Below are 24,723 nucleotides of genomic sequence, written 5' to 3'. Positions count from 1 at the left end.
TAAACTTGTGACATGGAAGCAATTAGTCTAATGAAGTACTAGCAAATTTTTGAATTGCTGTAGTAGTCCGCTGCTAGTCACAAATTTCTTGTCCTTTAGGCTGATTGCAAGTCCCTCATGTTAGGGTCTGCTGATGATGAGTCCTCCTGAGTTTTAGTTTGTCTCACAATGTGTAAGTATGTTGGCACCACATTAAGGAGGTTAATTCTAGTGCTAGTCAGCATGGTATCAGTTCAGGTTTCCAAGCATCCTTCCATGTGTCTGGGGAATGATTCAGGTCATGTTCTCTGGTAACAATGGGAGGTCGCTTTGAGACTTTCTGAAGAGTCACTTCACTTGAAGACTATCCCTTTGGAATGGTCAGTCTTCCCAAATTCCTCTCTCCTATAAATTGTACTAGAAGCTAGAGTTGCTTACTTGACAAGGAAGTTCATGTCCCTTGCTCCCCCAGCAGTAGAATTGAACTGGAAGTTACCTGGTGGCTATCACAGCTTGGCATTTCTCTCCATAGCTTTGGCTTTATCTAGTATAAATATGAAGCTTACAGTGAGGGACAACTCTGTAATCTCTGTTGCAATATAATTAATGTAGCACTGGAAGCCGTAATTGAAGTTGGGGCTGTTTTGCTAGGTATTGTACAAAGATATGAGGTCATGTAGCAAATTACTGGTGGACTTAAGTGTGAATCCCACATCACTGCAGTGTTGGTTAACATTCTGTGTGCTGCAACACCTTAGAGGTAGTTTAAGGAAAACATCATAAAAGCTGGCTGGGATGTTTTGTAGCAGACAGTGAAGTGCACTCACAACTGAGTGCTTTGGACATCTCTTCTTACAGCTACCCAGCTCCACACCTTCCTTTATAGGAATTATTTGTTGGCTCACTGTAATACCCATAGAGTATTACAGAAGCACAATACTATCCATTACATGAAGGCTTGCTTGCTTCATCTCTCTCGAAGGGCTGAGTATCCTGGGTATTAGCACTTAAATTGTCACACTTCGTTAGCCATTGTAACAGCACCTGCCTATCTCAGTGTGTTCTGCTGACTGTAAATTGACATTGGACAACAGCTTCAGGATTGCTCTTTCAAAGCATTGAAATGTCTGTTTCAAATATTTGATCACTAATGCACCTGCTGAAGTGGAGAGTACGTGCCAAGTCCTTCTGTTGCAGGATTCAGTATTGTATAATGCCTTATATGGAAGAGACTTTAAATATTCCTGTTTCTGTTACTTGGAAGTCATGTGGAAAAATGACAGTACATTTGTGAATGTTGATAATTTCATGAAAAATTTTGACTAAATGTTATGAAACTCATGAAACTGATAATAGATCACATGCTTTTGTTCTGGCTCTTGATTTTTCCTTGTACATGCTTTTAAGTTATTTGTCTTTTATGGTATTTCTAAATGCATATGGGACTTTCAGGATTGCATAGGTTTAGGACAAATCATCCAACATACTGCAAAACAGCATTCAAATCCCAAATAAGGAATCCTTCTAAAATAACAGCAACTTTTTCTCCTTAAAATAGACAAACAAGCAAGCACCCTGTTGTTACTCACCTGTTCCAGTGTCTAATTTCAAATCCCTAAATGAGTTAAATAGGTTTGGTCTAGATATCTCTTTTGTGTATTGCAAAATAAAATAGGGAGGTGTTTTCTGTTTACCTTAAGCCTGTCTTACGTGCCATAGAAAGGCAACTAAATCTACAAAGATAGCTAGGTTTAGCCATCTGACCTCCTTCTTATGTGATCCACAGTGTTGGATAGTAGGAAACCTGGAGAAGTCTCTATGAACTGCGTGGTAGCTGCCAGCAATAACAATCAGTAGCCTGGCAAATCATTTAATTCATTCTTAAGATCTGAATGCTTCCCCTAGAAGTAGGAAAACACTCTGTCCATTAAACTGAACCACAGAAATCATTTTTACCAACCGTATGGTTATAGTCATTGAACAACATCAGTAAGTAATGCACTGAAGGACTGTTTCCAGCTTAGAGTAGGTTTTTGTTTTGATTTGGTTTGTTTGTTGTTGGGTTTTGTTTGTTTTTTCTTCCTTCCTTTCTGAATAACTGGTTTTTATGTCTTTATGACTTTACTTTCAGGTAATAGTGGTGTTAAAACATAGATGAGTATGTTGATATGTCACCTAATTCTGATAATCTTTGCCCAGTTACATACTGTTACCTTACATATTTTGTAAATGCTTAAGTGACATCAGTTCTGTAAAAATAAGGAATATATATGCTTATATACCTGTAATAAAAATCTCTTTATACTTTGTGGCTCCTCTGTCACATTACTTGTGCAAAAGCATGCTGTTAATGTAATGAGGAATAAATTATTAAGCTGTCATTCAGTTTTTTAAAGCAGCTCAATGTAAAGGATACATGGGGGATGAGGGTTATCAGACTTTTGCCTAAACGTGCTCTGCTGCAAAATTCCTCTCTATTGCAGTGGGATCTTTGTATTCCTTTACTGAACACCTATAGAAATTTTACTGTCCTGTGTTGTAGGACGAGTAAGCTATGTAACTCTAGGTTAGTGTAAGTCACTCAAAAATCTTGTTGCACCTCACTTGCTTGGAGGAGGCTGAGTGCTGCTGCTCAGGCCATAGGTGCTGGCTTGTAGTGTGTAGACTGGGCTGGAGCTGAAAGCTGCATCTGGAGAATGGGTGAAACAAGCATGATAACTTCTCTTACCACCACTGGACTTCCCACCAATTGCTGGAAAACTGTTCAGTAGGAGTGGGGAGAAGTAATGTGCATCTCTTACCTGCCAAGAGAGGGAAGAGATTCTTACACTTAGCTGGGCAAGAGGGCAGATTCTCTGCAGAAGATCCCAGACTAGTGTGCTTTTTTATGCCTCAGCAAGTGTTGGGCTTACCCTTTATTTGCATTAGACTTTGTCTTGTTTGAATGTGAGTGGCTATTTCCCAGCCTCAGGGTACGGAATCAGCTGGGGTAGTACCCCAGGTTTAGCAGTTGAGGTAAAGACAATAAAAATCTAAAGGAAGAAAAGTAAGTCTTTATGAAAGTGGAGGATCCGTAGTGGGAGGGAGATGGAAGGAAAAGCTAGGCTGTAAGCTATTATAAGAAATAAAAACTGGCACAATGCCCAGAAGGCATATAAAAGCCCCAGTGGTATACTAAATGAGGCTGTTGTAATTGGTATTTAAAAACTTCCAAGATGTTAGTTCCTAACAGTTTCTTACAGGAAGAAAAAAAAATCATGTGTCTGATTGGAAGTCCAAGAGACAGATGAACTCCTTTCTGCATCTAGGTTTGGACATTTCTATGCTCATCACTACTTGGTACCTGAAAATTCAAACTGAGTGAAATCTTGGGCTGGAATTTCATTGAAAAAGATGTCTGTACACCAGTGTTGATCTGTTAGGGTGCATAGATGTGTTAACTGCTTCCTTGCTGCGTTGCACCTGCTTGTAAGCGTGGTTGAAGTCCCAAGTCCCTCCTTTTGATGGTGCTGAAGAGTTTGGTGAGAGGTCCAAAGTGTTCTGTTCTTTCCCTTCTGTCAGTATTTAAAAAGCAGTCTAAAATAAAGAGGAATTTCTGTAGTGCAGAAAAATTGGTCTTATAAGAAATGTACACATGATTTTCCTATAACCATCATAAATTTTCCCTCCAGGGTCTTGTATGCTGCTTTGTTCTTTGGCTCTTACTTGCACAGCACAACTTTCTGACATAAATCTTTTCTGGAGAGGCACATAGTTACAGGAGTACAAAGTAGGATAAGTTAACCATCATGCTCTCTGCCCTCACATTAAGGCTTGGAAAGGGCTGCAAGCTATCTGCAAATGCATTTTGTAAAAAGCTGTAAGAAAAACAAAAAAAAACCCATAACATTAAAACATGCTTCTACACACAGCTCCTGTTTTTGTTCTGTATTTTTGCTCCTAAGCTTTTGTTCCTACAAGAAGCAGCAGTTTGAACAACTGAAAGATGTGGACTAGTAGACTGTGGTAGGTCAGGTCGTGGCACCAGAAAACACCCTAACCATTTGCCTAATCACACACCAGTTACCATGTTTACAGGCACATCTATTTTGTGGTGCAGTTTTGCTGCTTGAGCAAAAACACAAATAATAAAGAAAAGGCAGTTATATATACAGGGAAAAGTCTTGGGAACTGTGACCCTTGTTTTATCACGCCTTCTTTTGCAAGACTGGGTTACTGCATTTCTTGCAACTATGCCCTCATTTGTGTTCAGAAGTGAGCAGTGGTCGTTCACTGGGCTGGGCTGTTTGGAGCCTCAGAGGTCTAGTAGCTGCAGAATTCATGGTTCTCTGAATGAAGGTGGGTTGACATTGAAATGCTGATGCCAGTCTTGCTCCTCCCAAAAATGAAAACCAGACTGCTGCAACAATGCAGGAAAATAGCTTTTCTGTCTGCTATGGACATCATACATGAAAGAAAGCAATCACAAGGCTTTTCTGCTTACAGTATATCAGCTGTTAAATATAGCACAGAGCTATAAAAAGCAGAACAGATGTCTTTTTTTTACATGGAGGGCTGGACCTAATAAAACTGCTATGCTTAGTGCTTGAAAAAGAACCTTTGATTAGGGTTTTTTGTTCTGTCCTTACAGGATTGGTGGGCTTACTGGAGACTTTGTAGAAACCAGGATTTTGTCTGTGTTTTTTCATTGACACCAGAAATGTTTTCCTTTAGATTTGTATTGCTGGCTTCTGTCTCTCGCTGATGCTTACCTATTTGTAAAGGTATAACATGGATGAGACAAAAGCAGCTTGTGGCTGTGTGTTTGGCTTATGGGACAATGGAGATTTTGACAGTAGGGGCTTTAAATCTACTACTGACTTGTTTTTATATAGCAGGATTCTGGTTCATAGCATGTTTATGCATGCTGTATCTGTACTAGGTCATGTTTGGTCATGCTGCATGTAGCTTACACAGTAAGATGAGGAAATCGAATATACAGCACATAAGCTAGAGAGAGATCATGGTTAGTGTAGAATCTTTCCTTATTTTTATTAACTTTGTGCTACTTGTTTTTTTAAGAAAACAAATCCTCTAACAAGTGATGACTCATTGGGCTCACAGCGTCCACTGTGAAAGATAGTGCATGAAGCATTTATTATGTTAATGCCTTGTATTGTGTATCTCTTGATTGGAGCTTTTCCTGTCAGTCCAACAGCAAGAAATTGCTGAAATACATGATATTTGCGAAGCAGCCTAAAGATTTTCATAATGTTTCTTTAAAAACCTTTTCTCCCGATTTGTGTTTATTCTTTTTATTTGTTGGCTAAATGGTTTAAGTCTTTTATGCTGTGCTTCTGTGCTTGTCATTTTTGTAGCCATGTGGTAATAAATGAAAATTATTTCATAATAAATGAAAATTATTAAAAAAACCCAAACAAATGGATTTAAAAGTTGCAGCAGGAAATACTTAAAAAGACATTATCTCCACCTTCCTCTGTTGTCGTATGAATAACTGGATCTATATTATGGTCTTTGAGATGCTGGTTTGGTGTTTTTTGGTTTTACTTCTTTTCTGTGGTTCCAGGGTTTGAGGATTAGCAAGTGTAACAAAAAGGCAAATACAAAGAATAGAATGGCTTTCAGTTAAGGCAAGTTAGAGCTGTGCTCAAATAGAGAAAAAACAGGGGGAGAGATTTGAATAGCTCAAAAGAATGTAACCTATTGACCGTGCCAGTTCCACAGAAATATCTTGCTGCTTTATAGTGACTTAATATAGCTTCCAGAATTAAAAATAGGAGGTGGTTAGCCTTGTAAATCTCCTCCATTAGCTGTTATAAAAACATCCTGAAATATGCAAATGTTTGAGAGCAGCTTTCTGCTTACAACTTCCTTTTGTTCCTAATACCCTGTAGCTTTTTCTGCTAGAAAGTGGAGTTGGGTAAGACCTACTTTTGGGGTACAAATGACCGCAGGGTTTGGATGGACAGCTACTATTTTATTTTTTTTTCTCCCTCCCTCTGCTGTCCCTAACACAAGTCAAACCTCAATGTCATCTGGAAAGGCGACTTTCTAAACAGATTGTCACTGTATCCTATTTCAAGAAAGGGATGCGATTTCTAATTCTAGTAAACAGAATGCTATGGCAAGTAGGCACGTCTGCTTAAATACAATCACAGATGACCTGAGAGATCTCAGAGGGAATGTCCTTTGAAGCTCTTATAATTGTTTTTCTGCCTTCTGTCACAGTTATATTTCTGTGAACATTTTGCCGGGGGCACGGGCCTGACAGTATATTTTGGTTGGTTGTGGAGTTTTTTTACATCGTTTTTCACTAAACACGGGGAATCCTCTTTTTTTTTTTTTTTAATGAGTCATATTATAATGTTCATCATAATTAATAAAAATAGCTCTCTTAGATTACTGGTGATGCATACTTGGAAAACATCAGATCATATAAGCATAACCCACTGCATATTTAATGCATATTAACATAAATGTGCACTTTGTAAGGCTTTAATTATCTTCTTTAACTGGAGTTTCTTGCTCTTAAAGTTTCTATTGAAGATTTCATTGAATTGCTGGGAAATGTAGTTGAATGATAAGTTATAGCACTTTGCATCCTGTCCAAAAGCTGCAGAACACAGCTCCCTTTGGCATGGGATAAGGGGAAAGAAATCTATTGCTCCAGAGTACCGGGGGTGGGGGGGAGTATGTCAGGGAGTGTTTCCTGCTTGCAGAGTGAGGAATGTCTCAAAGGCAAAGGAACTAGGCGATGTTACTGTGCAGCATGTCATTGTTTTGGGAGGTGCCCATTGTTGGGCGGATAACAAACTTTTTATTTTGGACTTCATGCTTACACAGATCTTTGTACTGTTTAGCATAATGTGTTACTATTAAAGTGATCAAAGTGCTTCAGCAGAGCCTTTTGTCCTTCTCAGTGTTGTATCATACTAGGAAGTGTTTGTTTATTAATTTCCTGTTGCTGTTTTCCAGATTGCTGATCTACAGCTTCATAAACTGGATGAATTGGACTGTTTGATCCAGGGCCTCCTTTATGTTGATTCTGTTGGTTTCAATGGCCAACCAGAGTGCTATTATTTTGAAAATCCAACAGATCCTGAACAGTGCCAGAAAAAACCTTACTGCCTTGATAATCCATATCCTATGCTGCTGGTTAACATAGGCTCAGGAGTCAGCATCCTAGCTGTTTATTCTAAGGACAACTATAAGAGAGTCACAGGATCCAGGTAAATTTAATTCCATGTTCTTTTAATTCTGTTTTCTGTACTAATTGGACAGATAGAACCAATCAGTGTGACTAGTAGGTGCAGCCCCAAATTGTGCTTGTCTTTTTATTTCTTTTAAAAGCCCACCAGTACCAAGGCTGGAAATATCCTAGGATTCCTTCGGGGGGGGGGGGGGGGGGGGGGATGGTGTCTATATCAGGGAAATCATTGCTCCGTTCAACTTTAGAGCTGTCTTAGTCTCTTCTTGGTATTCTTACCTACATTCTGTCTCTTGCTGTGAACTACCGAAATAAAGCTGTCCTGGTAAATGAATCTTCTTTCCCCTGCTTTGATCCCCCAGAACAGCCAGAGCAGTGAAAGAAAAATTTTGGGGTTAAACAATAACCTCTTGCTTAGTAGTTAGGATGAATCCAGGATATAGGAAAACTTTGTAGAATTACCTGGTACTACTGGATATTGGCAGAGGGATCTCACTAGATTTCTTGTTTCCTTACCGATTGCACTAGTCTTTGGACCATGCTGGTAGATTAAGAAGTGCCAGCATGTAAAGACTATAACCTGATTGTCTCTATTCTTACTTTGTCCTTAGTGTGATTTTAGCCCGCCTTAGCTAGTGCTCTCTGAAATGATTTGAAAGGTACAGCTGAGTTGAAATTGTCTCTGGGCTACATTCAGTAATAAATTTAGATGTAACTGCTCTGTTTAGGATTTCAGGTTTTCAGTAGTGTGGATGCAGAATTTTTTTCTCAAGGCCAAAAACCAGCCTTAGGCATGTTTATGTTCAGACTATAGAGGTGGCAGTCATGCTTACTTATAGGAAACCACGTGGTTACAAATGTGTCCAGAGTAGTAGTAAAAATATCTATAAATCTGACCCACTTTTTTTCATACATGCAAGCTAAATTGATACACCTCATTTTTAGTAATCTTGTAATCTTAAAAACAAACCACCAAAATTGAAACCTAAATAAAAAAGTCCCATTTCAAAACAACCACCAAAGAATCTTTTTGGATTTGCTGTAGTCTCTTCCAAATTGCATTCTGTTCTTCAGTGCATGGTACGTAAAATAAAGCTTTTCCTATATAGTGCACATGACTGCCTATGTGTCTTCTGTTGGCTTATCTAGGGCATATCTTTGCCGCCATGGTAGCCATGAGCTGTTTTTCTGTTTACGATACAGATGAACACAAATTGAATGGAAGAGGCATCGGTTTTCTTGCAATTCTGATTGTTTTTCAAGCTAGCACTTTTGGTATCTGTACATGTGCTTTCCACCTTTCTACTACAAAAGGAAAAACATGACTGCAGTAGGTTGCTGACTTACTGTAGATGATGAAATAAGTACTGTCTTGTGGCTGGTGTACAGAGCTTGCTACTGGTCAGATACTGAATATATTACAGTGCTGCTAGATATGTTCTGACTAAATGGTGTTCCTATCTGACCACACGTACTTTCTTGTGAAGTGCACGCGTGTGTCTCACTGGCCCTCTTGTTTAAAGTGGCTACAGTTGGTGTGACTGTGATCAGTGCAAATAAGCTAGCTTTCTCAAGGGTTAAGAAAGAATGAGGAAGGACGTAGAGGTTAGTAAGTTGAAGTTCATGTCTGTTAAGACTAGAGTCCAAAGTAGAATTTTTATGAATGAGTTACCAATCTGCTAGATTTATGTAGTCAGTAAATATTGTACTTGAGCCTGTGCAAGATGTTAAAGTGACTGATTTCTTCTCAAAGAAGAGCCCTTCAGAGGGCTGAGGTGTTAACAGCTGATGCTAGCCTTACTCTGAACAGGAACCAAGCAGACTGCTTCCTGCCAGTGGTTAGGGGGACAAGATCTGTCTTGGCTGCCTACCCTTGTGTAGATATTTAGCTTTGATCTCTGTTTATTCTTTCATCACTGTCTTAAGTGATCTGCTGGCCAATTATTCTTGCACAAGGACAACTTGCTAGAGTGCTACAAATAGCTGACATCTGCACTGTTGGATTGGACTTTATTCTCAGCTAACCCTTTATTTAGTATCATTTTTCTGATTTAAATATTAAGGATTTAAGAGCAGTTCAGTTAAAACCATGCTGGACTACATCTGTGTTAAACAGAAACTTAATTCAGGGTGTCTGTCTTCGCTGCTCTGAAGGAAGAGTTATAAGTTACGGTTGGTAGCTGTGTAGACCGTGTTGCAAACAGGAGTCTGAAGAGCTGTTGTAAAAGTTGGTTCAAGCTGCTGGTCTGAAGGAACTGTGCTTTTTTAGTCTTGGAGGAGGAACGTTCCTGGGCTTGTGCTGTCTGCTGACTGGCTGTGAGACATTTGAAGAAGCGCTAGAAATGGCTGCGAAAGGAGACAGCACCAATGTGGATAAGCTGGTGAAGGATATTTACGGAGGAGACTATGAGCGGTTCGGCCTTCAAGGGTCTGCTGTAGCCTCAAGGTATGTGTTAGTTGAGCTGGTTTTAGGAGTTCCTTGGGAAACTTACTGTGTATGCTGAGCTGAGTGTGTAATCCCTGAACTATGTACTAGGCCCATGTGGAAATGTCACTCTGAATGTATCATGTTGTTCGCCCTTAGATCTCTCACCTACTTCCTTTTTTATTTTTTTTTAAGCAGGTGTAAGCAGTGCTTGGTGTAGTTTGCTTCAATTTAAATTCCAGTTATTTTAGACATGTCTTTGCTCATTGTTGTGCCTTTCCAATGAGATCCCTTTTCACATTTCAGGTCTGTCTCAAATCAATGGATATCAAATCCAAGCAAAGCTTACTAAATGATAAAATTTCTAAGGGCTTTTAGCACTCCTGAATAACTCATATTAAAAAGGAATAATCTTCCTTACACAGCTTTGGTCATATGATGAGTAAAGAAAAGAGAGATTCCATCAGGAAAGAGGACTTGGCTAGAGCTACTTTGGTCACCATCACCAACAACATAGGTTCTATTGCTCGCATGTGCGCATTGAATGAGGTAAGATAGTATATTTACTATGAGCTTAAAACCTTTACAAACAACATGGTAAGATTATCAGAATGCGAAAATGCAAATTGGTGATATAGCAGGTGTGTAGCTGGCCTTGGGAAATACACATATGTTTAACGTGGTGTCCTAACTGTGTTATGTGTATGCTTTGATGCAAGGTGTAGGGTACTTTAAGCTTCAAAGTTAGGGAGAAAAGGGGAAAGGTTGAATGTAAAGATCTCCTTGAACCATTGATGCCTAGAGCTGTTCAGTTGCTCTCAAGCTGTATGTAATACGTAGCGTATTAACACCTTTGTAATCAAAATTAATACTCCCAATTACCTCGTAGTTATTGTCTTACCCATGACAGATACTTATTTTTTTTAATAGTATTTTGTTTCACTGCTTTCAGTAGGATGATGGGTTTAAATTGCATATTGTTTTAAATGTTTAGATATGAGATCCATTGCATTGGGTCAGAAAGAATAAAAAGATAGTTTATTATCCTGCCTCAAACTCCTATCAAACTCCTATTTTCTTTAGAATAACAGCTAGAGATGGATTATTCCATTCATACACCTTTCCAGCTTCTAGCAGTTTAAAAAACACCACCCCCCCCAAAAAAAGAAAACCAAAAGCCAGAAAAATAACACCCCTGGAAAAAATTCAGACCAAACAAAACTCAAAAAAAAACCCCAAACCCAAAAACCCACAACCAACCAAACAAAAAAACACCACCAAACCAAACAAAAAAAGCCCCAAGTGCTTTAGGCACTTGTTTTCAGCTGCAGATTGCATCCTTTACTATTATGTGGTAATTAATCTTTATCTGCTCTCAATTAATTTTTCAAATCTCTTTAATACCTTGAGCTCCACAGCATTCTGTGTTTAGAAGAAGGTGCTTCTAGTTCGGTTTTTTTTAATCAACAATACACCCACAGAGCCCTCCAAAACCCCAACAAAACAAACCCAAGAGACTCACCAAACTGCCATCTGATTACTTTATTGGGTCCTATCTAGCTTTTTGTTTTATGAGAAATAGCAAATATTGCATTTGGTGGGGTTTGGTTTTGGTTTTTAATAAACCTTTACCACATCTCCCTCTAGGCCTTTCCACCTACTATTTTATCTTCTTAGTATTTTATGGTTCTGATTTGGAGATTGAAGGATCAGATCTTCATGCAGTATTCGGAGTGTGTTTGCACAGTGAATTTGTGTGATGACATACTGATAAATTTAGTGTTCTGAGTTACTCTACTAACAGTTCTTAATATTTGTTTTTTGTGACCATGGATTTCACTTCTAGGAAACCATCCACAGTCCCTCCACAGTCTTGATTGGGGGTAGCTAATTTGGAGCGTATCGCTGTGTCTGAATACTGAAGTCTCTCTCTTTTGCCCCTTCCATTTGTGTCATTTCACATTTTTTTAACTTAAACTTAATCTGTTATTTTATTCCTTGGCCACTGTGTGTCTCTTCAGCATTGCTGTGCCATTAATTTTTTATCCTGACTCTCCTGAATATCTTTATATGCCAATACTTGTTATGTTTGTCGCTTATATTCCTCTGTAGAGCACTTTTAAAATATATTGAACAGGACAGATCTTAGTGTCTGCCTCTATCAAATGCCACTGATAACCTCCCTTCTTCGTGAAGAGTGGCTACAGACATTATTTTTTTGGCAATTTGACTCTTTCAGTCAGGATGATTCTCTTTCAGTGTTCTCTTTGCTTTCAGCTTCTTTACAGTGTTGCCTTGTGGCATGGAGTTCAAGCAGCATTGTACAGGGCTATCAAAGCATGGAGAGTTGCAGCAGGGAACTACATGTGATGCATTCAGAGGAGGAAATGGGCTACTAATGAAACTAATGCTTCTGAGTCACTGTGAAAAAGTTCCTAACATCTTTATTTTGTGGGTGGGCTTACTTAAAAACTGAACATGATCCACAGAATTTTGTGGAGGAATGTAGATTGATATGTAAAACATTCTTCATTTTGCCGACAATGTCAAAGTGTAATTTCTCCAACACATGTGCTAAGTTATTTTGAAGCTTTAGAGAATGAAACCTTCATTTAGTAGCTTTACATACTGTTAAAAAATTCAAACATGATATATCATTGCAAGTAAACTGATCTCCAGAGAGCTTGCTCTCAGGGGCTGGGGGAAGTAATGCTACTGTTTTCTAAATAATCTAGACACCAAAATTGCTTTTGGGTGATACGGCTCTTACTCTCACCAAGCTTGATGAATGTAATGCCTAAATAAGAGATTAAAAAAGCAGTCAAATATGGTATATTCTTTTGTGGAGTTTTTCTGTATTAGATTAGGGTTATGGTAAAGCTCACTTTTAAGTTGTCAAAATCAATTTATGTCCTGAAGCATGAGTTTTGATAAGTTGGTTTTAGTTTGTTGTTTGGGGGTTGTTTTTTTGTTTTGTTTTTGGTTGGTTTGTTTGTTTGTTGGATGGGGGGGTGAGTGTGTGTTTTGGGGGGTTTTTTTCAATGCTTGCAGCTTTAATATTGTGTTGAAAATTACTTGCATATGTGCAGAAAAAAATGAGGCTGGGGAATAAATGAAATACTTTGTCTGCAGAACTTCAAAGCAAAGTTCGCTTGCACAAAGTTGGCAGTGGGGTAGAAAAATTCCATAGTCTGGAACCATTTGGCTGCACATCATTTGAAACAGTCTATCTTAGGCACAGCAGAACTGCATAAAGGAAACCAATCTCCCCGGTTTATACTTTTCTTACTAGCAGAACATGTAAGTTGCATCTGAATGAGGCTTCTTGCAAAAACATGTGTAGGAGGGTGTTTCTTATTGCATCTTTGATACAGATTCTGCTATTCAATTATATTGGAAATATGCATGTATACTATATTGAAGCTATATTATAGCTTTCTTCTGTAGGGTAGTTGAACAAGTTAGCAAGACCTTACAAAATGAAAGAGTTTTTTCCATGATGTTGTAATTTAGTTAGCTTAGTGATTTCATCACCATCAGTTCATCAGTTTAAGACTCCTTTCTTTCAGCTTTGAATGTTTCAGCAGTGAACAATTTAAAAGTAAATTGGCAAGACTCCCTTAGGAGATGAAAGTAGCATTTCTTCATTTTTTGACTCCTGAAATATGGCAAAGCTGGTTTTAGTTCTGTTCAAACTAGAAAACTTTTAGCATAATTTTTAACCTAGTGAAGTCAAGCAATGTTGGAAAATGAAATTGATACAAAATTTGCATGTTGATATGTACTCTGCTATTCTAGTAGGTGTGACTAGTATTTTTAAATTTAAAACTTTCAGTGATTTCTGTACGCAGTGGGAGGTATTCAGTGTTGGATTTTTGGTAACAGTAGCTTGGGTGAATTCAGCAAAAAATACAAATTCATGAAAATGAAATCCAAATGTAGATTCTAATAAATTTGATGGCATTGTATTATAGGCGATTAATTGGTTACATGTCCCTCCTTTGTCAGAAATTACTTCAGAGACAAAACTGCCTTGTCAGAGGATGCAAAGTGCTCTCGGCCCTGTTTAATAGCAGCCTATTGAAAATTAAGAAGTTCTTACTTTCAGTCATAAAAGGTCCCATGAAGAAGTATGAATGCGTTTTCTGTGGCTGCAGAGTCTATGGGGATAGATGACTCTAAACCTGAATTATTTAAAGTTTGTATTGATGTTTGGTTTGAGAACAATCAGACATGTAAATCAGTCATCAGAGACTGGATGAATGAATGATTGCGTCTGGCTATTAACACTCTCCAATACTGAGTATTCAAGTGAGGATGTTCTCTGTGCTATGTCACATGCACAGTACTGGACATGATAAAACTGTGGTCTGCAGGGAGAGTAATTGCTGCAGAGCCAAGTGTTGGGCTTTATAGAGCTCAATGAACATAAAGAAGCAGCACTTGGTAATTCTAGCCTGTGCAGATTTTTGATGGTAATTTTCAGCAGAGGATTCTTGAAGACACATTTGTAGAGCTCCTTCAGGACTCCTGTAAAAGCTTATCTCCAGGATGGCCTTATGGCCTCCTACTGAGTCTTCTAGACAAATTTTACTGTATGGTGAACATCATATGGTGCACCGATTCAAAATGCAAGTATGTTTTTGTGTATAGCAGGCAAAAGGGGGCTTGAGAAGATAGTTATGGTTATTGCTTAAGTACCAGAACTGTTGCTTACATGCGCTGATGTGCGTACAGGTAATGATAGTGTGTGGCTTTCTTACTGGCAGTGTAGTGCTGATTGTTCAAAAATCTTAAAGCTTCTGTATGAAAATTGAGTACAAGTTGGGCTTTGAAACAAAGGAATGCAATATATTCAAATATCATGTTGGCCATGTTTCACTTGCTTTTTGAAAATGGAACCAAAGTCTAGATAATAGATAATGAAAGATGCTTCTTCCCATCTGTAATGTAATCCTTCTTGGATACCCTTCAGAGGTTGTCCATCTGGATTTAATAATCATAGTGATCACTGAAAAGTTGCCTCATTTAACAAATGGGGGAAAGATGTCTTCAGTGCAGCCATGTCATAGTCATATATGATTGAAATATAACCTTCCTACACCCCCCCCCACACCCCCTAAAAAACCCAAACACAACCCCTCCACCCCCCAAAATACAACAAGACACTCCTAACCCTGTTCATGTTGGGATGGCCACGAGCTTTTAAGCAAACATTCACCGTATTCACCATCTGTGATACCAGCCTCTCACTTTCTTTGGGTAACTCTTTTTTTTTTTTTTTTTTTTCTCTTGCAAAATCTCTACTTAGCAGTCAGGCACTGTAATTAACTTTCAGTCGGGAGAATTTAAATGTTACCTAAAATTCCCGTTTATAGTGGAGGTAGAAGTACATGTTGGATGAGGCAAATAATGCATCTGAATATAAATTTTCTGGTCTGCTTTTCAATTTTACAGAACATCGACAAGGTGGTTTTTGTTGGCAACTTTCTCAGAATTAATATGATTTCTATGAAGGTGCTAGCATATGCAATGGATTATTGGTCCAAGGGACAGCTGAAAGCTCTGTTTTTGGAACACGAGGTAAGGAAATACATGTCAAACTTTTCTTTGTAACTCCAAAAATCTTGTGGTTCTTGGTGAAGTTAAAGGGGAGAGTTTCAATGCTACTGCTTTGAAGTGAATGCACAAACTTAAATTCAGCATCAGTACAATTAAAAATTAATTTGAAAATATCCCTTGTTAACTCCCTGGCTTGATCGCTAATCTTGTGGTATTTGTTGCTAAACACTGCACATCTCTTATTTTTGCTCTCTGACCCTAGTTACCAGCAGTGTTCTTTTGCATGGTCTGGTATGTAAATCTGAACTAGAACTAATTTTTTAAGCATAATTTTGGGATGAATATCAGATGGATGTGTTCATAATGGAAATTGCCCTATTTCAGTCCAGCATCATTATAGTGGTTCTGTAGTTCCTACTTTTTTGACGATTTTGGACAACTGTGTGAGATGTCTCATGGTATAAGGCCTTTTCTTTGACCTAAACAAGATCATATTAAAGTAAATACTTGGCACAGCAGTCTTATAAGAAAGGTCTTTAAATTGCCTTAACAGAACTGAAGACTTCACATGTTCATGCTTATGTCTTATTTTGGGATTTGATTGGTTTTGTTTTGCCTTTGCCTTGTTTAAAGGGTTATTTTGGAGCTGTTGGGGCTCTTCTAGAATTGCTTAAAATGACAGAAGATCAGTGATGAAGCTGTCTGAAGGAGGTTCCTACTGCAGATGCTGCTGGATAAGAGTGAAAGCCACTACAAGGATGGGAATGAAGCCATTATGGTAGTTCTACCTGCTGGATTTGTAAATAATTTAAAATTCTTTTAGCTGATCTTTAACTTCTGGGTTTTGAGCTTATACTTAAGAATTCATACTGGGAATAATGAGAATTTTTTTCTGTACACTGTATTTTTTAGAGGAAAAATGTGCAAAGCGGCCAAACATACAGATTTTATGGATTTATTTTAAAAAGCAGATACTGTTTAATATAGAACCTATGATATGAGTCATCTGCTTTTCTTCTGGGGTTTACTGATTAGTGTGGTAATTATAACTTCATTTAGTAATCACTCTAGGAGATTTTTTTATCTTATTTTCATGACGTTTCATGATTTGTTCTTGGTTTCAAATGAAACTACAAAGCTGATGCATTTTACTGCGAAAACTAGTCATTGATTTTGTTTGCCTTTCCTTTCCTCATTAGATGAGACACTTTCTTATTTAACATATTCCCTGCTCCCCCCAGAAAATAAATAGACAAACTTTCTGTGGCTACATGGGTTTCTTGGCAAGACTGTGAGAAAACATGGTGGGGCAGGGGGTTTAAGATTATAATGTTTTCAGTAGTCATGACTTGCAGCAGGAACAGAGTGCTAACTGGTTTTGCAGGACTAATTCTCCTCTATGTTAAAAACTTTAAACAAGATGTGAACTAATATCTTAATTATTTGCTTGACGCTAAAATGAAATCCTGTTCCTGTTGAAAATCTCTGATCTATACGAGGAGTACTGTAGTACAGATGTTATTTATATGGTACATACTTGGTGTTAGATGACAAAGGGAGGAGTTTGTTTTCATTTATGTGAAGAATTTTCTGTAGTCTGCAATTTTAAACTTGTTCTTAATCAAAAACAACTGATAATTGCATTATTCAAGGCCCAGTTTCTAAAATTAGCAAAATACTGACTAATGTATTTTCTGTTTTTAAGCTGAGGTAAACTTTCCCTCCAGGACACTAAGACTTGAGTGAGTTTTCCAATACAGTATTTTCTACTTTTTTTGATTTGTGGACTTCTCTAGAGTATATTTTTTCCCAGTTAAATTGAGACCCTTTTGAAACCTATGTCATTAGGTTGCTGCATAGCATGTATAAAGTTGCTGTTCTTGGACACCATGAGGGCTCACAAGTCAGAAGGTGAAAAACAGTCCATAATTTTTGTCTTGCAAAAACTGTATGTGATATCACATAATGTAAAGGGCTCATCAGAGGAACAGTATAAAATTCAGACACATGTATTATCCAGTATATTTTTGGAAGAGGGTTTATTTCACTTTTTTTTAATAGTCATTAATTTCTCCCAAATGCTGAAATAAATTAATATCGACAAAAGTGTTAACTTGTCTGATGGAAATAAAGACCACTACTGTTTTGACTGTTTTAGTGTTTCTGTGGTATTCATTTCTTGAAATCAGTGATGTGAAATGCATAACACTGTTTTGTCACAGAACTAGTTATCTCCATGATAATTCTTTGGTTCTTGACAGATTTTTTTTTTTTACTCTTTGTTACATTGCTTTGGTCTATGAAGCTTTTTGCCTGCTTGAAGTTGACTCTTTCATAGACTGTAAACTACAACACGAGACTAATAGCATGTTGTAGTTGATATTTCATCTAACATTGAGCTTGAGGTAAGTGGGGATAGTTCTGCTCAGTGCCTCCTTTATCTCGTGTTAAAAATGAAACTTTCATTAAGCTTACTTGGTGATTCTTGCCTGCAGCTGATTGGTTTATATGTTGGGACTTTTTAAGGAAGACTTCAGAATGTTAAGAGGTAACTGCATTTCTTAAGATAAACAGTAGAGGGAAGCATAACATCGACAATGTAAATATGCTTTGCTAAAGCAGTGGAAGTCGGGGCAGTTTGTGGGGTTGGCTGGTTTGTTTCAGAGAAAAATTCCATCTTTTTCTCCATGGTCAGTTTTTGAAGGGAATTTGATATGGGAATATTTGTCACTGAGGCATCCTTGCATTCTTAGTTTTTGTAGTTACATGAAGGGAGAACGTAATGTTAAGTACTCAAATATGAAATAGCACTTCTTTTTAAGATCCTCTAGTCCTCAGAAATAATTTTGAAACCCTAGCAAGGCATTCAGGAAAACAGATATGGACTGTGTGAGATGCACAAACTGAGGAAGTGTGGTTGAAGAAGAAAAGCACAATGGTGGTAGCCCTCACATTATCTGTAAGATTCCAGGAGCTGTCAGGTAAGTTGATGACAGCAACACTAAGAGAAACACAAAATAAAACGTTAACTGCAAAATGCTGATTTGAAATTTAAAATGCTCAATAGGCAAGTTGCTGTAGTTAAAGGGCTGGGAAAATACTCTAAAATGCACAAAGGAGTAAATTCGTTTGGGGGAAAATATTAGCAGACTAATAGGATGAAGAGTTTTGAGAATTCACTGAGTAGGAGAAATTAGTAAAAAAAAAAAACCCTCAAACAAACAAAACCCATTTTAAGTTAAATTCTTCCTTTCCCAAAGGGGAAAAGCCCACTGCAACAGTATTTCTTTGGTACCTTGTAATCTACAGCTGACTTTTTTTTTTCCTTCCCCACCAGCACCATCATTTGAATCTGCTGCTACTGTAATTTGCCTTTAGACTCTGCCTGCCTTCCCTAATCCCAATTTTTGTTTTCCTTCCCTGTATCATAGTTAAGGTGGATGGATGACTGTGATTGATTTCTAGCCCTGATCCAATGCTTTTGCTTTAGAGCAGCACTTTGGGGCTGTTCTGAGAGCATCACTGTTGTCTTGAGTTTTTGTGATTTTATTTTGTATCCAGTAGCTATCTACAGTCATCTGATGGGAGGGTTCTTTGCCCTGCTTCATCATCCAGAGGCATCTAAAGAGTCTGAAAACAGTTTCACTTGACTACATAGATGATCCTCTACTGTGACTGGTACAAACTAGAAATCTGAGCAAGCAAAGCTCAATGGTACCACTATTGAAGAGTTGTATTGAGAATCTAGAAATACTCAGATCCTTGGGAATGGTGAGGGTGAAGGAGCAGGCCTCCGTAAGGAAGATCAGTGAGTTTGCAGATTTAGTATGTATTCAAAGCACTCGTTTTGATATAAATTGATGAGATATCTTAAGAAGTTAGGCCATGTTAATCTGGCTTCTCTTCTGAAACAAGGTAAGTTGGAACAGAATGAGTAGGATTCCTTACTCTCTCCTGTGCCAATTTCTTGCTTCTTTTGGACTTGGAACATTTGTTTTTCTTGAAACACATGCTAATCCTCCCCTTCTCTCACCCCTGCCAAGAAACCCTGATTTTTAATGGTTCTGACAAAAAGCTTAATTACATCCTGTAGGAAGAAATTGTATGTTTTAAAATAAATTTGAGGACTAAATTATTTGGGAAAAGTTGATAATGCGGGCTGAGGAGTGAGAGATGACTAAGATAAAGTATTTGCTTGATCAGATTTGATAGAGAAGACCAGCATGGGGTGCGTCAGGACAATGCAGAGACTAACTTCTAGGACAAGTGGGGTGTTTGCAGTGCATTCCAACCTCAGCAAAGCTGTCCTGGTGTTTCGCTGTTATCAGCACTTAAGACTGTCACAAGATACTTGCAAGTGATTTTTGGCAGGACACAGCAGAATTTTAGAGATGGAAAACCATATGGGGTTGAACTGATGACAAAATAAACATACATGATTGTTTCCAGTCGGATGAGTTCTACTGGGATCTGTTTCTCAAGTACAAGGTGTCTTTGAATTTGGGATTAAATACAGGCTAATGAGAAATACCACAGTCTGTCTTGTGTCTTCCTACCTCCCACTACCTGGGAGGTAGAGGACATCTCATCTCTAGGATGTCCTGAAAAAGAAGTGCTTGTTTAAGCCTAAAAAATGAATGAAGTTTCTGATTCAGTATTCTGATGCTGACGGGAACTTACTAGCTGCGTGATTACTAGTGTGATTGGAGAAAAAGAAATGCAGAGGCCGTGCAGTAAGAGTCTGTTCTTCAAACCCCCCCCCTACTACCTACCCCAAAAATCCCGAGCAGCAAATAAAAATTGTGGTTCTAATTGTAAAAGTGGGAGAACCTGCAAACTCCTTTGGGAGTTGAGATTCACCTCAAGCAAGAGGACGTACTGGCACTTGGGGAGATGGAAGAGAAATGAGTGAGAAAAGTGGAGGCTCACAAGAGGGGAAGCTGCTGTGCCTAGGAAAGGGACATGGCAACATCACCTTCAGAGGTTTCTGGGGGTGATGTGAACAGGATGAGAAGGGCACTACAGGGTAAACAATGCACTAGTTCTTTGTTAGTGCAGCCAGTGAGAGATGGGTGGCAGAGATGGGGAGGCCAGGTTGTTTGACAGAATAGCAGGAGTTGTCCTAATAGAGCAGTTAATGGCTACTGCTTGAGTCGAGCAGCCTGTGTAAAATACCAAGGGACTTGTGCTGAAGTATTGGGTCTCTAGATGCAGATGTGCTCTCAAGTGTGGGGAAACAGCCTGGTCTCAATCATTGTTTGTCTCAGTACGTGAGACACACAGTGAGGGATGTACTAGCCACCAAATGATTTTAATTATTTTTTTTCCATCAGAACCAGCTTTAATGTATTGGCAGAAACACAGCTTGTTTCTGCTCGCCTTCAGCAGCTCGCTCTGTTGTGCGCAGCTGTGCAAAGCAGCTTGTTGCAGCAAGGGGTCAGCAGCTTCCTGCAGCTTCCACCCAGGCTGCTTCCCAATGGCAGGGTGGTGCAGGCAGCAGAGACCCCCAGCACAGCGCCTTGCTCCTGCCTGCTGGGTTCCTAAACACTGTGGGTGCAGCTATGAAACACCAAGTTAAAGGTATGAGTTAAGGCAATGAAGAAGGGCAAGCAGCCTGAGACATCATCATGTTGTACTTAAAACAGCAATGTGTCACTCCCTGTTCTTAATTGGGTTTGCTTATTTTGTTGTAACGATCAGAGCACTTCCAGCTTAGAAGTGCTTTTCCAAGTTGACAACTTCACTGTTTTCCAGCTTTTTGGCTGGATGACCCATCCAGTCTGGTTGCAAACTTAAGTCTGAACAAATTTGAACACTGTATCTAGAGCACAGCAGAAGATGCCCTCTAACAAATGCTATGGTATACCAAAGTAGCCTTGGTGATGTATTCAGAGCTGAGTTTACCCATGTCACAGAGATCTCTGTTTATGCCCATCCATGTGGATGTGGCCTTGTCTAACCCTGTTGCCACTTTCTCACATAATATATTTAGAATTATTTTTTCCAACTGGCATACTTTCTGGTTTAAGTTCTTTCGTGAGAGGAACTTTCCTTTCTGAGGGAATATGTATTCTCTGCTGCATTGAAACCATCGAGGAACAATGCTTAGAGCAAGACAGAGCCTCAAGAACAGTCACTGGTTTGGTAATGGAGAAAATTATCGCAACGGAGACATTGGTGCTTCAAGCAGCAAGATGTTGTGGCCATTGGTATGTTTTAACTCCATCATGGGGGTTGTTTGGGATTTTAGTTTGCATTCATGTGTTAGCCAATTGCACAAAAATAAAATAGCTGCTCTCAGCTTATAGGAGTTCCTAATGCAAGTGCTTGGCTGTGTGGAATAGGGAATATGTGTGTGCCAGTAAGGATGGGGAAATGAATGCCTCAAGCTCATAGCAAAGGTGTGCTGATGAAAAGATTCTTTCCTAGCAGTTTTTATAACAGTTGCATCAGTTGAGAGACTGCAATTGAAGTATTCTTGTGTAAGTCAGTAAATCATTACCAACTGGCAGATGTAATACCATGTTAAGATCTTCACATTTTTTAGCTGCTTTGCTGAATCTGCCCCCTCTATCCTCCCACTGGCATTACCCCATCAATATCCTGATTGGAAGCGTACCAGTAGCCCAGCATGCAATGGAGGCAGCACAGTAAATGTGGTCTGTGAACGTCTGTCTTGTGAAATTTAATAGTATAATGCGGGCAAGGTAACTGAAACTGAGAAGCTCCTCCCCTGAGGAGGTCGATAGGCTTCACCTGGAGTTTGAAATAAGTTATTATTAGAACTGATTTGAACAGTGAGAATGCTCTCTGGTATTTGAAAATTATTCCTACTATTTTTATATTTTAAAAATGTAACTGTAAAATAAGGCATATTCAAAAGACTAAAATGAATTTTCTGTTTTCAAAGCTGGCTGGTTAAATGGGTTGCAAAATGCTGAATGTGCTTAAAAGAAATTTTAGTTCCTTTGAGAAGATTTGTCTTGTTTTTTGAGCAACCTCACCCCAGTGTTATTTGAATAAGTAAACAAATACGTGCTGTTCCTATGTCCTGAGCATGGAGCATGCTGTTACCCAGCTAGCATCCAGCATATTGCACTTGGCTACAAAAGGCTGTGCATGAAAATATCCAGAAATATTTACAAGATAAGCCAAAACACTCCCAAATTTCCCACTGTTTTAGCCATTTATTTTTCAGCTTAGAAATTAAGGTATCTCTTCTCTTCAAATAGAATAGGTTTGAAGCCAAGCAGATTTGTCTGTGTAGTGTGGCAGCTCCCTGACTCTTCTCTGAAAGGGAAGAACACTGCAAGGAAAGGTAAACCTGCTCTCTGATGATAGCTATGAACTGACCCATAACCCATCTCATGCTACAGCTGCTTTTTTACAGGTAGGGCAGAAAATATTCAGGAACTGAACTTCTACAGGGGTTTTCTGTCCCCTCTACTCCGTGCTCTCATCACATGAGAAATTTCATTTGAAAAAAAATAAAAAAGATCACCAACCCCCCTACCCCTTTGGCTAGTTTGGGTCAGGTGTCCTGTCTCTGCTTCCTCCCGGCTTTCCCTTCTCCCTGGCAGAGCATGAGGCTCAGAAAGTCCTTGGTCAGACTAAAACATTTGTGTTATCAGCTCTGTTCCCAGGCTGAAAGTCAAAACACAGCACTGCACCAGCTACTAAGAAGGAGAAAAATGACTGCTACTGCTGAACCCAGGACACTCTTTTTCAATTTCTAATCTTTTTCTCCACTATTAGGAGCTTGTTGTTAACCTGCCATCCAACAGCTCACCTTGTTCTGGTTCTCTTACCTGTAAGGGTTCTAAAATGTTCTGTGTCAGAGTTCCATAAACATCTGCTTCGCAGCCTCATGGGATTTTTGAGTTTTGTTTTGCATGTATTACTATAAGGCTCTTGGATACCAACCCGGAATTTTTAAGTACCTTCATCAGTACAGGAGCAAAAGAGCTGTTGCTGTGGAGTCCACTGACTGCTGGTATCAAGATACTGTAGAAATCTGTCTTTCCTATGCATAGAAATTGTTAGGCTGAAATCTCTTTATTCACAAGCATAAGAGAAGAACTGGCTTTTCCTTTTCTAGTCTATTTGCCTTGCAGACCTGCTGTAGGAAAGAAGATAATTCAGAGTCAGTTCCCTTTCAGTCCCTGACCTTTCCACTTTCCCTGACATACTAGGGAAGTGATGGTACGTGGCTGGCAACTTGATGACGGAATGTCTGGCCACCCAAAAAAAAAGGCTGATTACACAAACATCAGAGAACTGCTTTTAAAGACAAACAGCAAAACTCTTCAATTAGTAAAATACTACTCAGGCTTGAATCAGAAATCTATGGCCAGCAGGACTAGAGAAGTAATAACCACCCTGTACTTGGCACTGGTGAGGCAGCATCTCGAATCCTGTGTTCAGTTCTGTGCCTCTCACTATAAGAGAAACATTGAGGTGCTGCAGCAAGTCCAGAGAAGGGCAGTGGAGCTGGTGAAGGGCCTGGAGCACAAGACTGATGAGGAGCGGCTGAGGGAACTGGGGTGGTTTAGTCTGGAGAAGAGGAGTCTTGGCGGGACCTGACCACTCTACAGCTACCTGAAAGCAGTACCCATGCTGGTGAGCACCACCACAAGTCAGCCTGCACCCACGCCCCTCTGACCACCTCTGGGCACCCCACAGCTCTGAGGGACACCTGTCTGACAAAGACATTTCTCATTTCAAGGGGCTGCTGAATTTCCATGCTAAAAAGACTGCTGAAAACCCATGAGGCACCTTGCTCAGCCACTGCTGTGTGGCCAGGGGAAACCAAACCCTCACGGTGTTAAAATGGCAGCAGTTTGGCTTTGCAGATACATGGCTGGTACTGAAATGCAAGGCTGTGGACAATCAATGTCATGATATTTACCAAAACATCTTGCTGCACAGAGCAGATAGTTTCTGATGTGCTTTTAGCTAGCTCTGGTTTAGGTCTCTGTCCACACATGCTTAACTTGGAAAGGAAAAAAGCAAACAAATGGCAGGGGGGGAAACCCTTGTACACACACAAAGTAAAAGGAAAAATGAAGTTATCTGTAAGGTTCTGTGTTGCATAAGTGCCCTGGAAATAATCTGGTACATCTCCAAATACAACAGGAATCTGTGATGCTTGTAACTGTCTCTGAGTGGAATGACAATAGTTTGTGTGTTTAATTCTGTAAATGTTTGCTGAAGATATTATCAATGGGCACATTTTATTTAAAGGAGTGTATTAAAGCTTAAAGCAAAGAAACTCTTTCCCCAAACAGTGAACAAAATTAATGCAACAATTAGGTATAAAATGAGAACTGCAAGTATTCCTAGCTGTTAAGGTGTGTGTTTTACAGGTGAGCTGGAACACAACCACATCCAGAGACACAGCAGACCCTGGGTTCGGTGAGGAGCTCTCCTTGAGAGCCCCATCAGTCAGCAAACACCAGCTGGAGTTTAGTGGGAGGTACTGCCAAATCTTGACAAGTGACTGGTTTTCTGTGCTGTGGAGGTGTGGAGAGCCAGGGGTAGCTTGTCATCT

The 24,723-nt window shown here is 39.1% G+C and overlaps 1 protein-coding gene across 6 annotated transcripts in view; it reads left to right on the top strand.

Moving 5' to 3' along the window:
• The window catches only part of PANK1 (pantothenate kinase 1), a 47,167-nt gene extending 29,840 nt beyond the window's left edge, over positions 1-17,327 (top strand). For all 6 annotated transcript variants that reach the window (XM_065671883.1, XM_065671882.1, XM_065671880.1 and 3 more), the window contains 5 exons: positions 6,955-7,208; positions 9,456-9,632; positions 10,037-10,160; positions 15,069-15,194; positions 15,807-17,327. In XM_065671883.1, the coding sequence (XP_065527955.1) occupies positions 6,955-7,208; positions 9,456-9,632; positions 10,037-10,160; positions 15,069-15,194; positions 15,807-15,866 (741 nt within the window). In that variant the 3' untranslated portion in view covers positions 15,867-17,327. The remainder of the gene's footprint in view (positions 1-6,954; positions 7,209-9,455; positions 9,633-10,036; positions 10,161-15,068; positions 15,195-15,806) is intronic.
• Positions 17,328-24,723: the final 7,396 nt, after the last annotated feature.

This window comes from Lathamus discolor, chromosome 3, assembly GCF_037157495.1.
Source record: "Lathamus discolor isolate bLatDis1 chromosome 3, bLatDis1.hap1, whole genome shotgun sequence".
Classification (NCBI taxonomy): domain Eukaryota; kingdom Metazoa; phylum Chordata; class Aves; order Psittaciformes; family Psittacidae; genus Lathamus; species Lathamus discolor.
The sequence above is the reverse complement of the archived record's forward strand: the minus strand, read 5'-3'. Positions and strand labels throughout refer to the sequence as shown.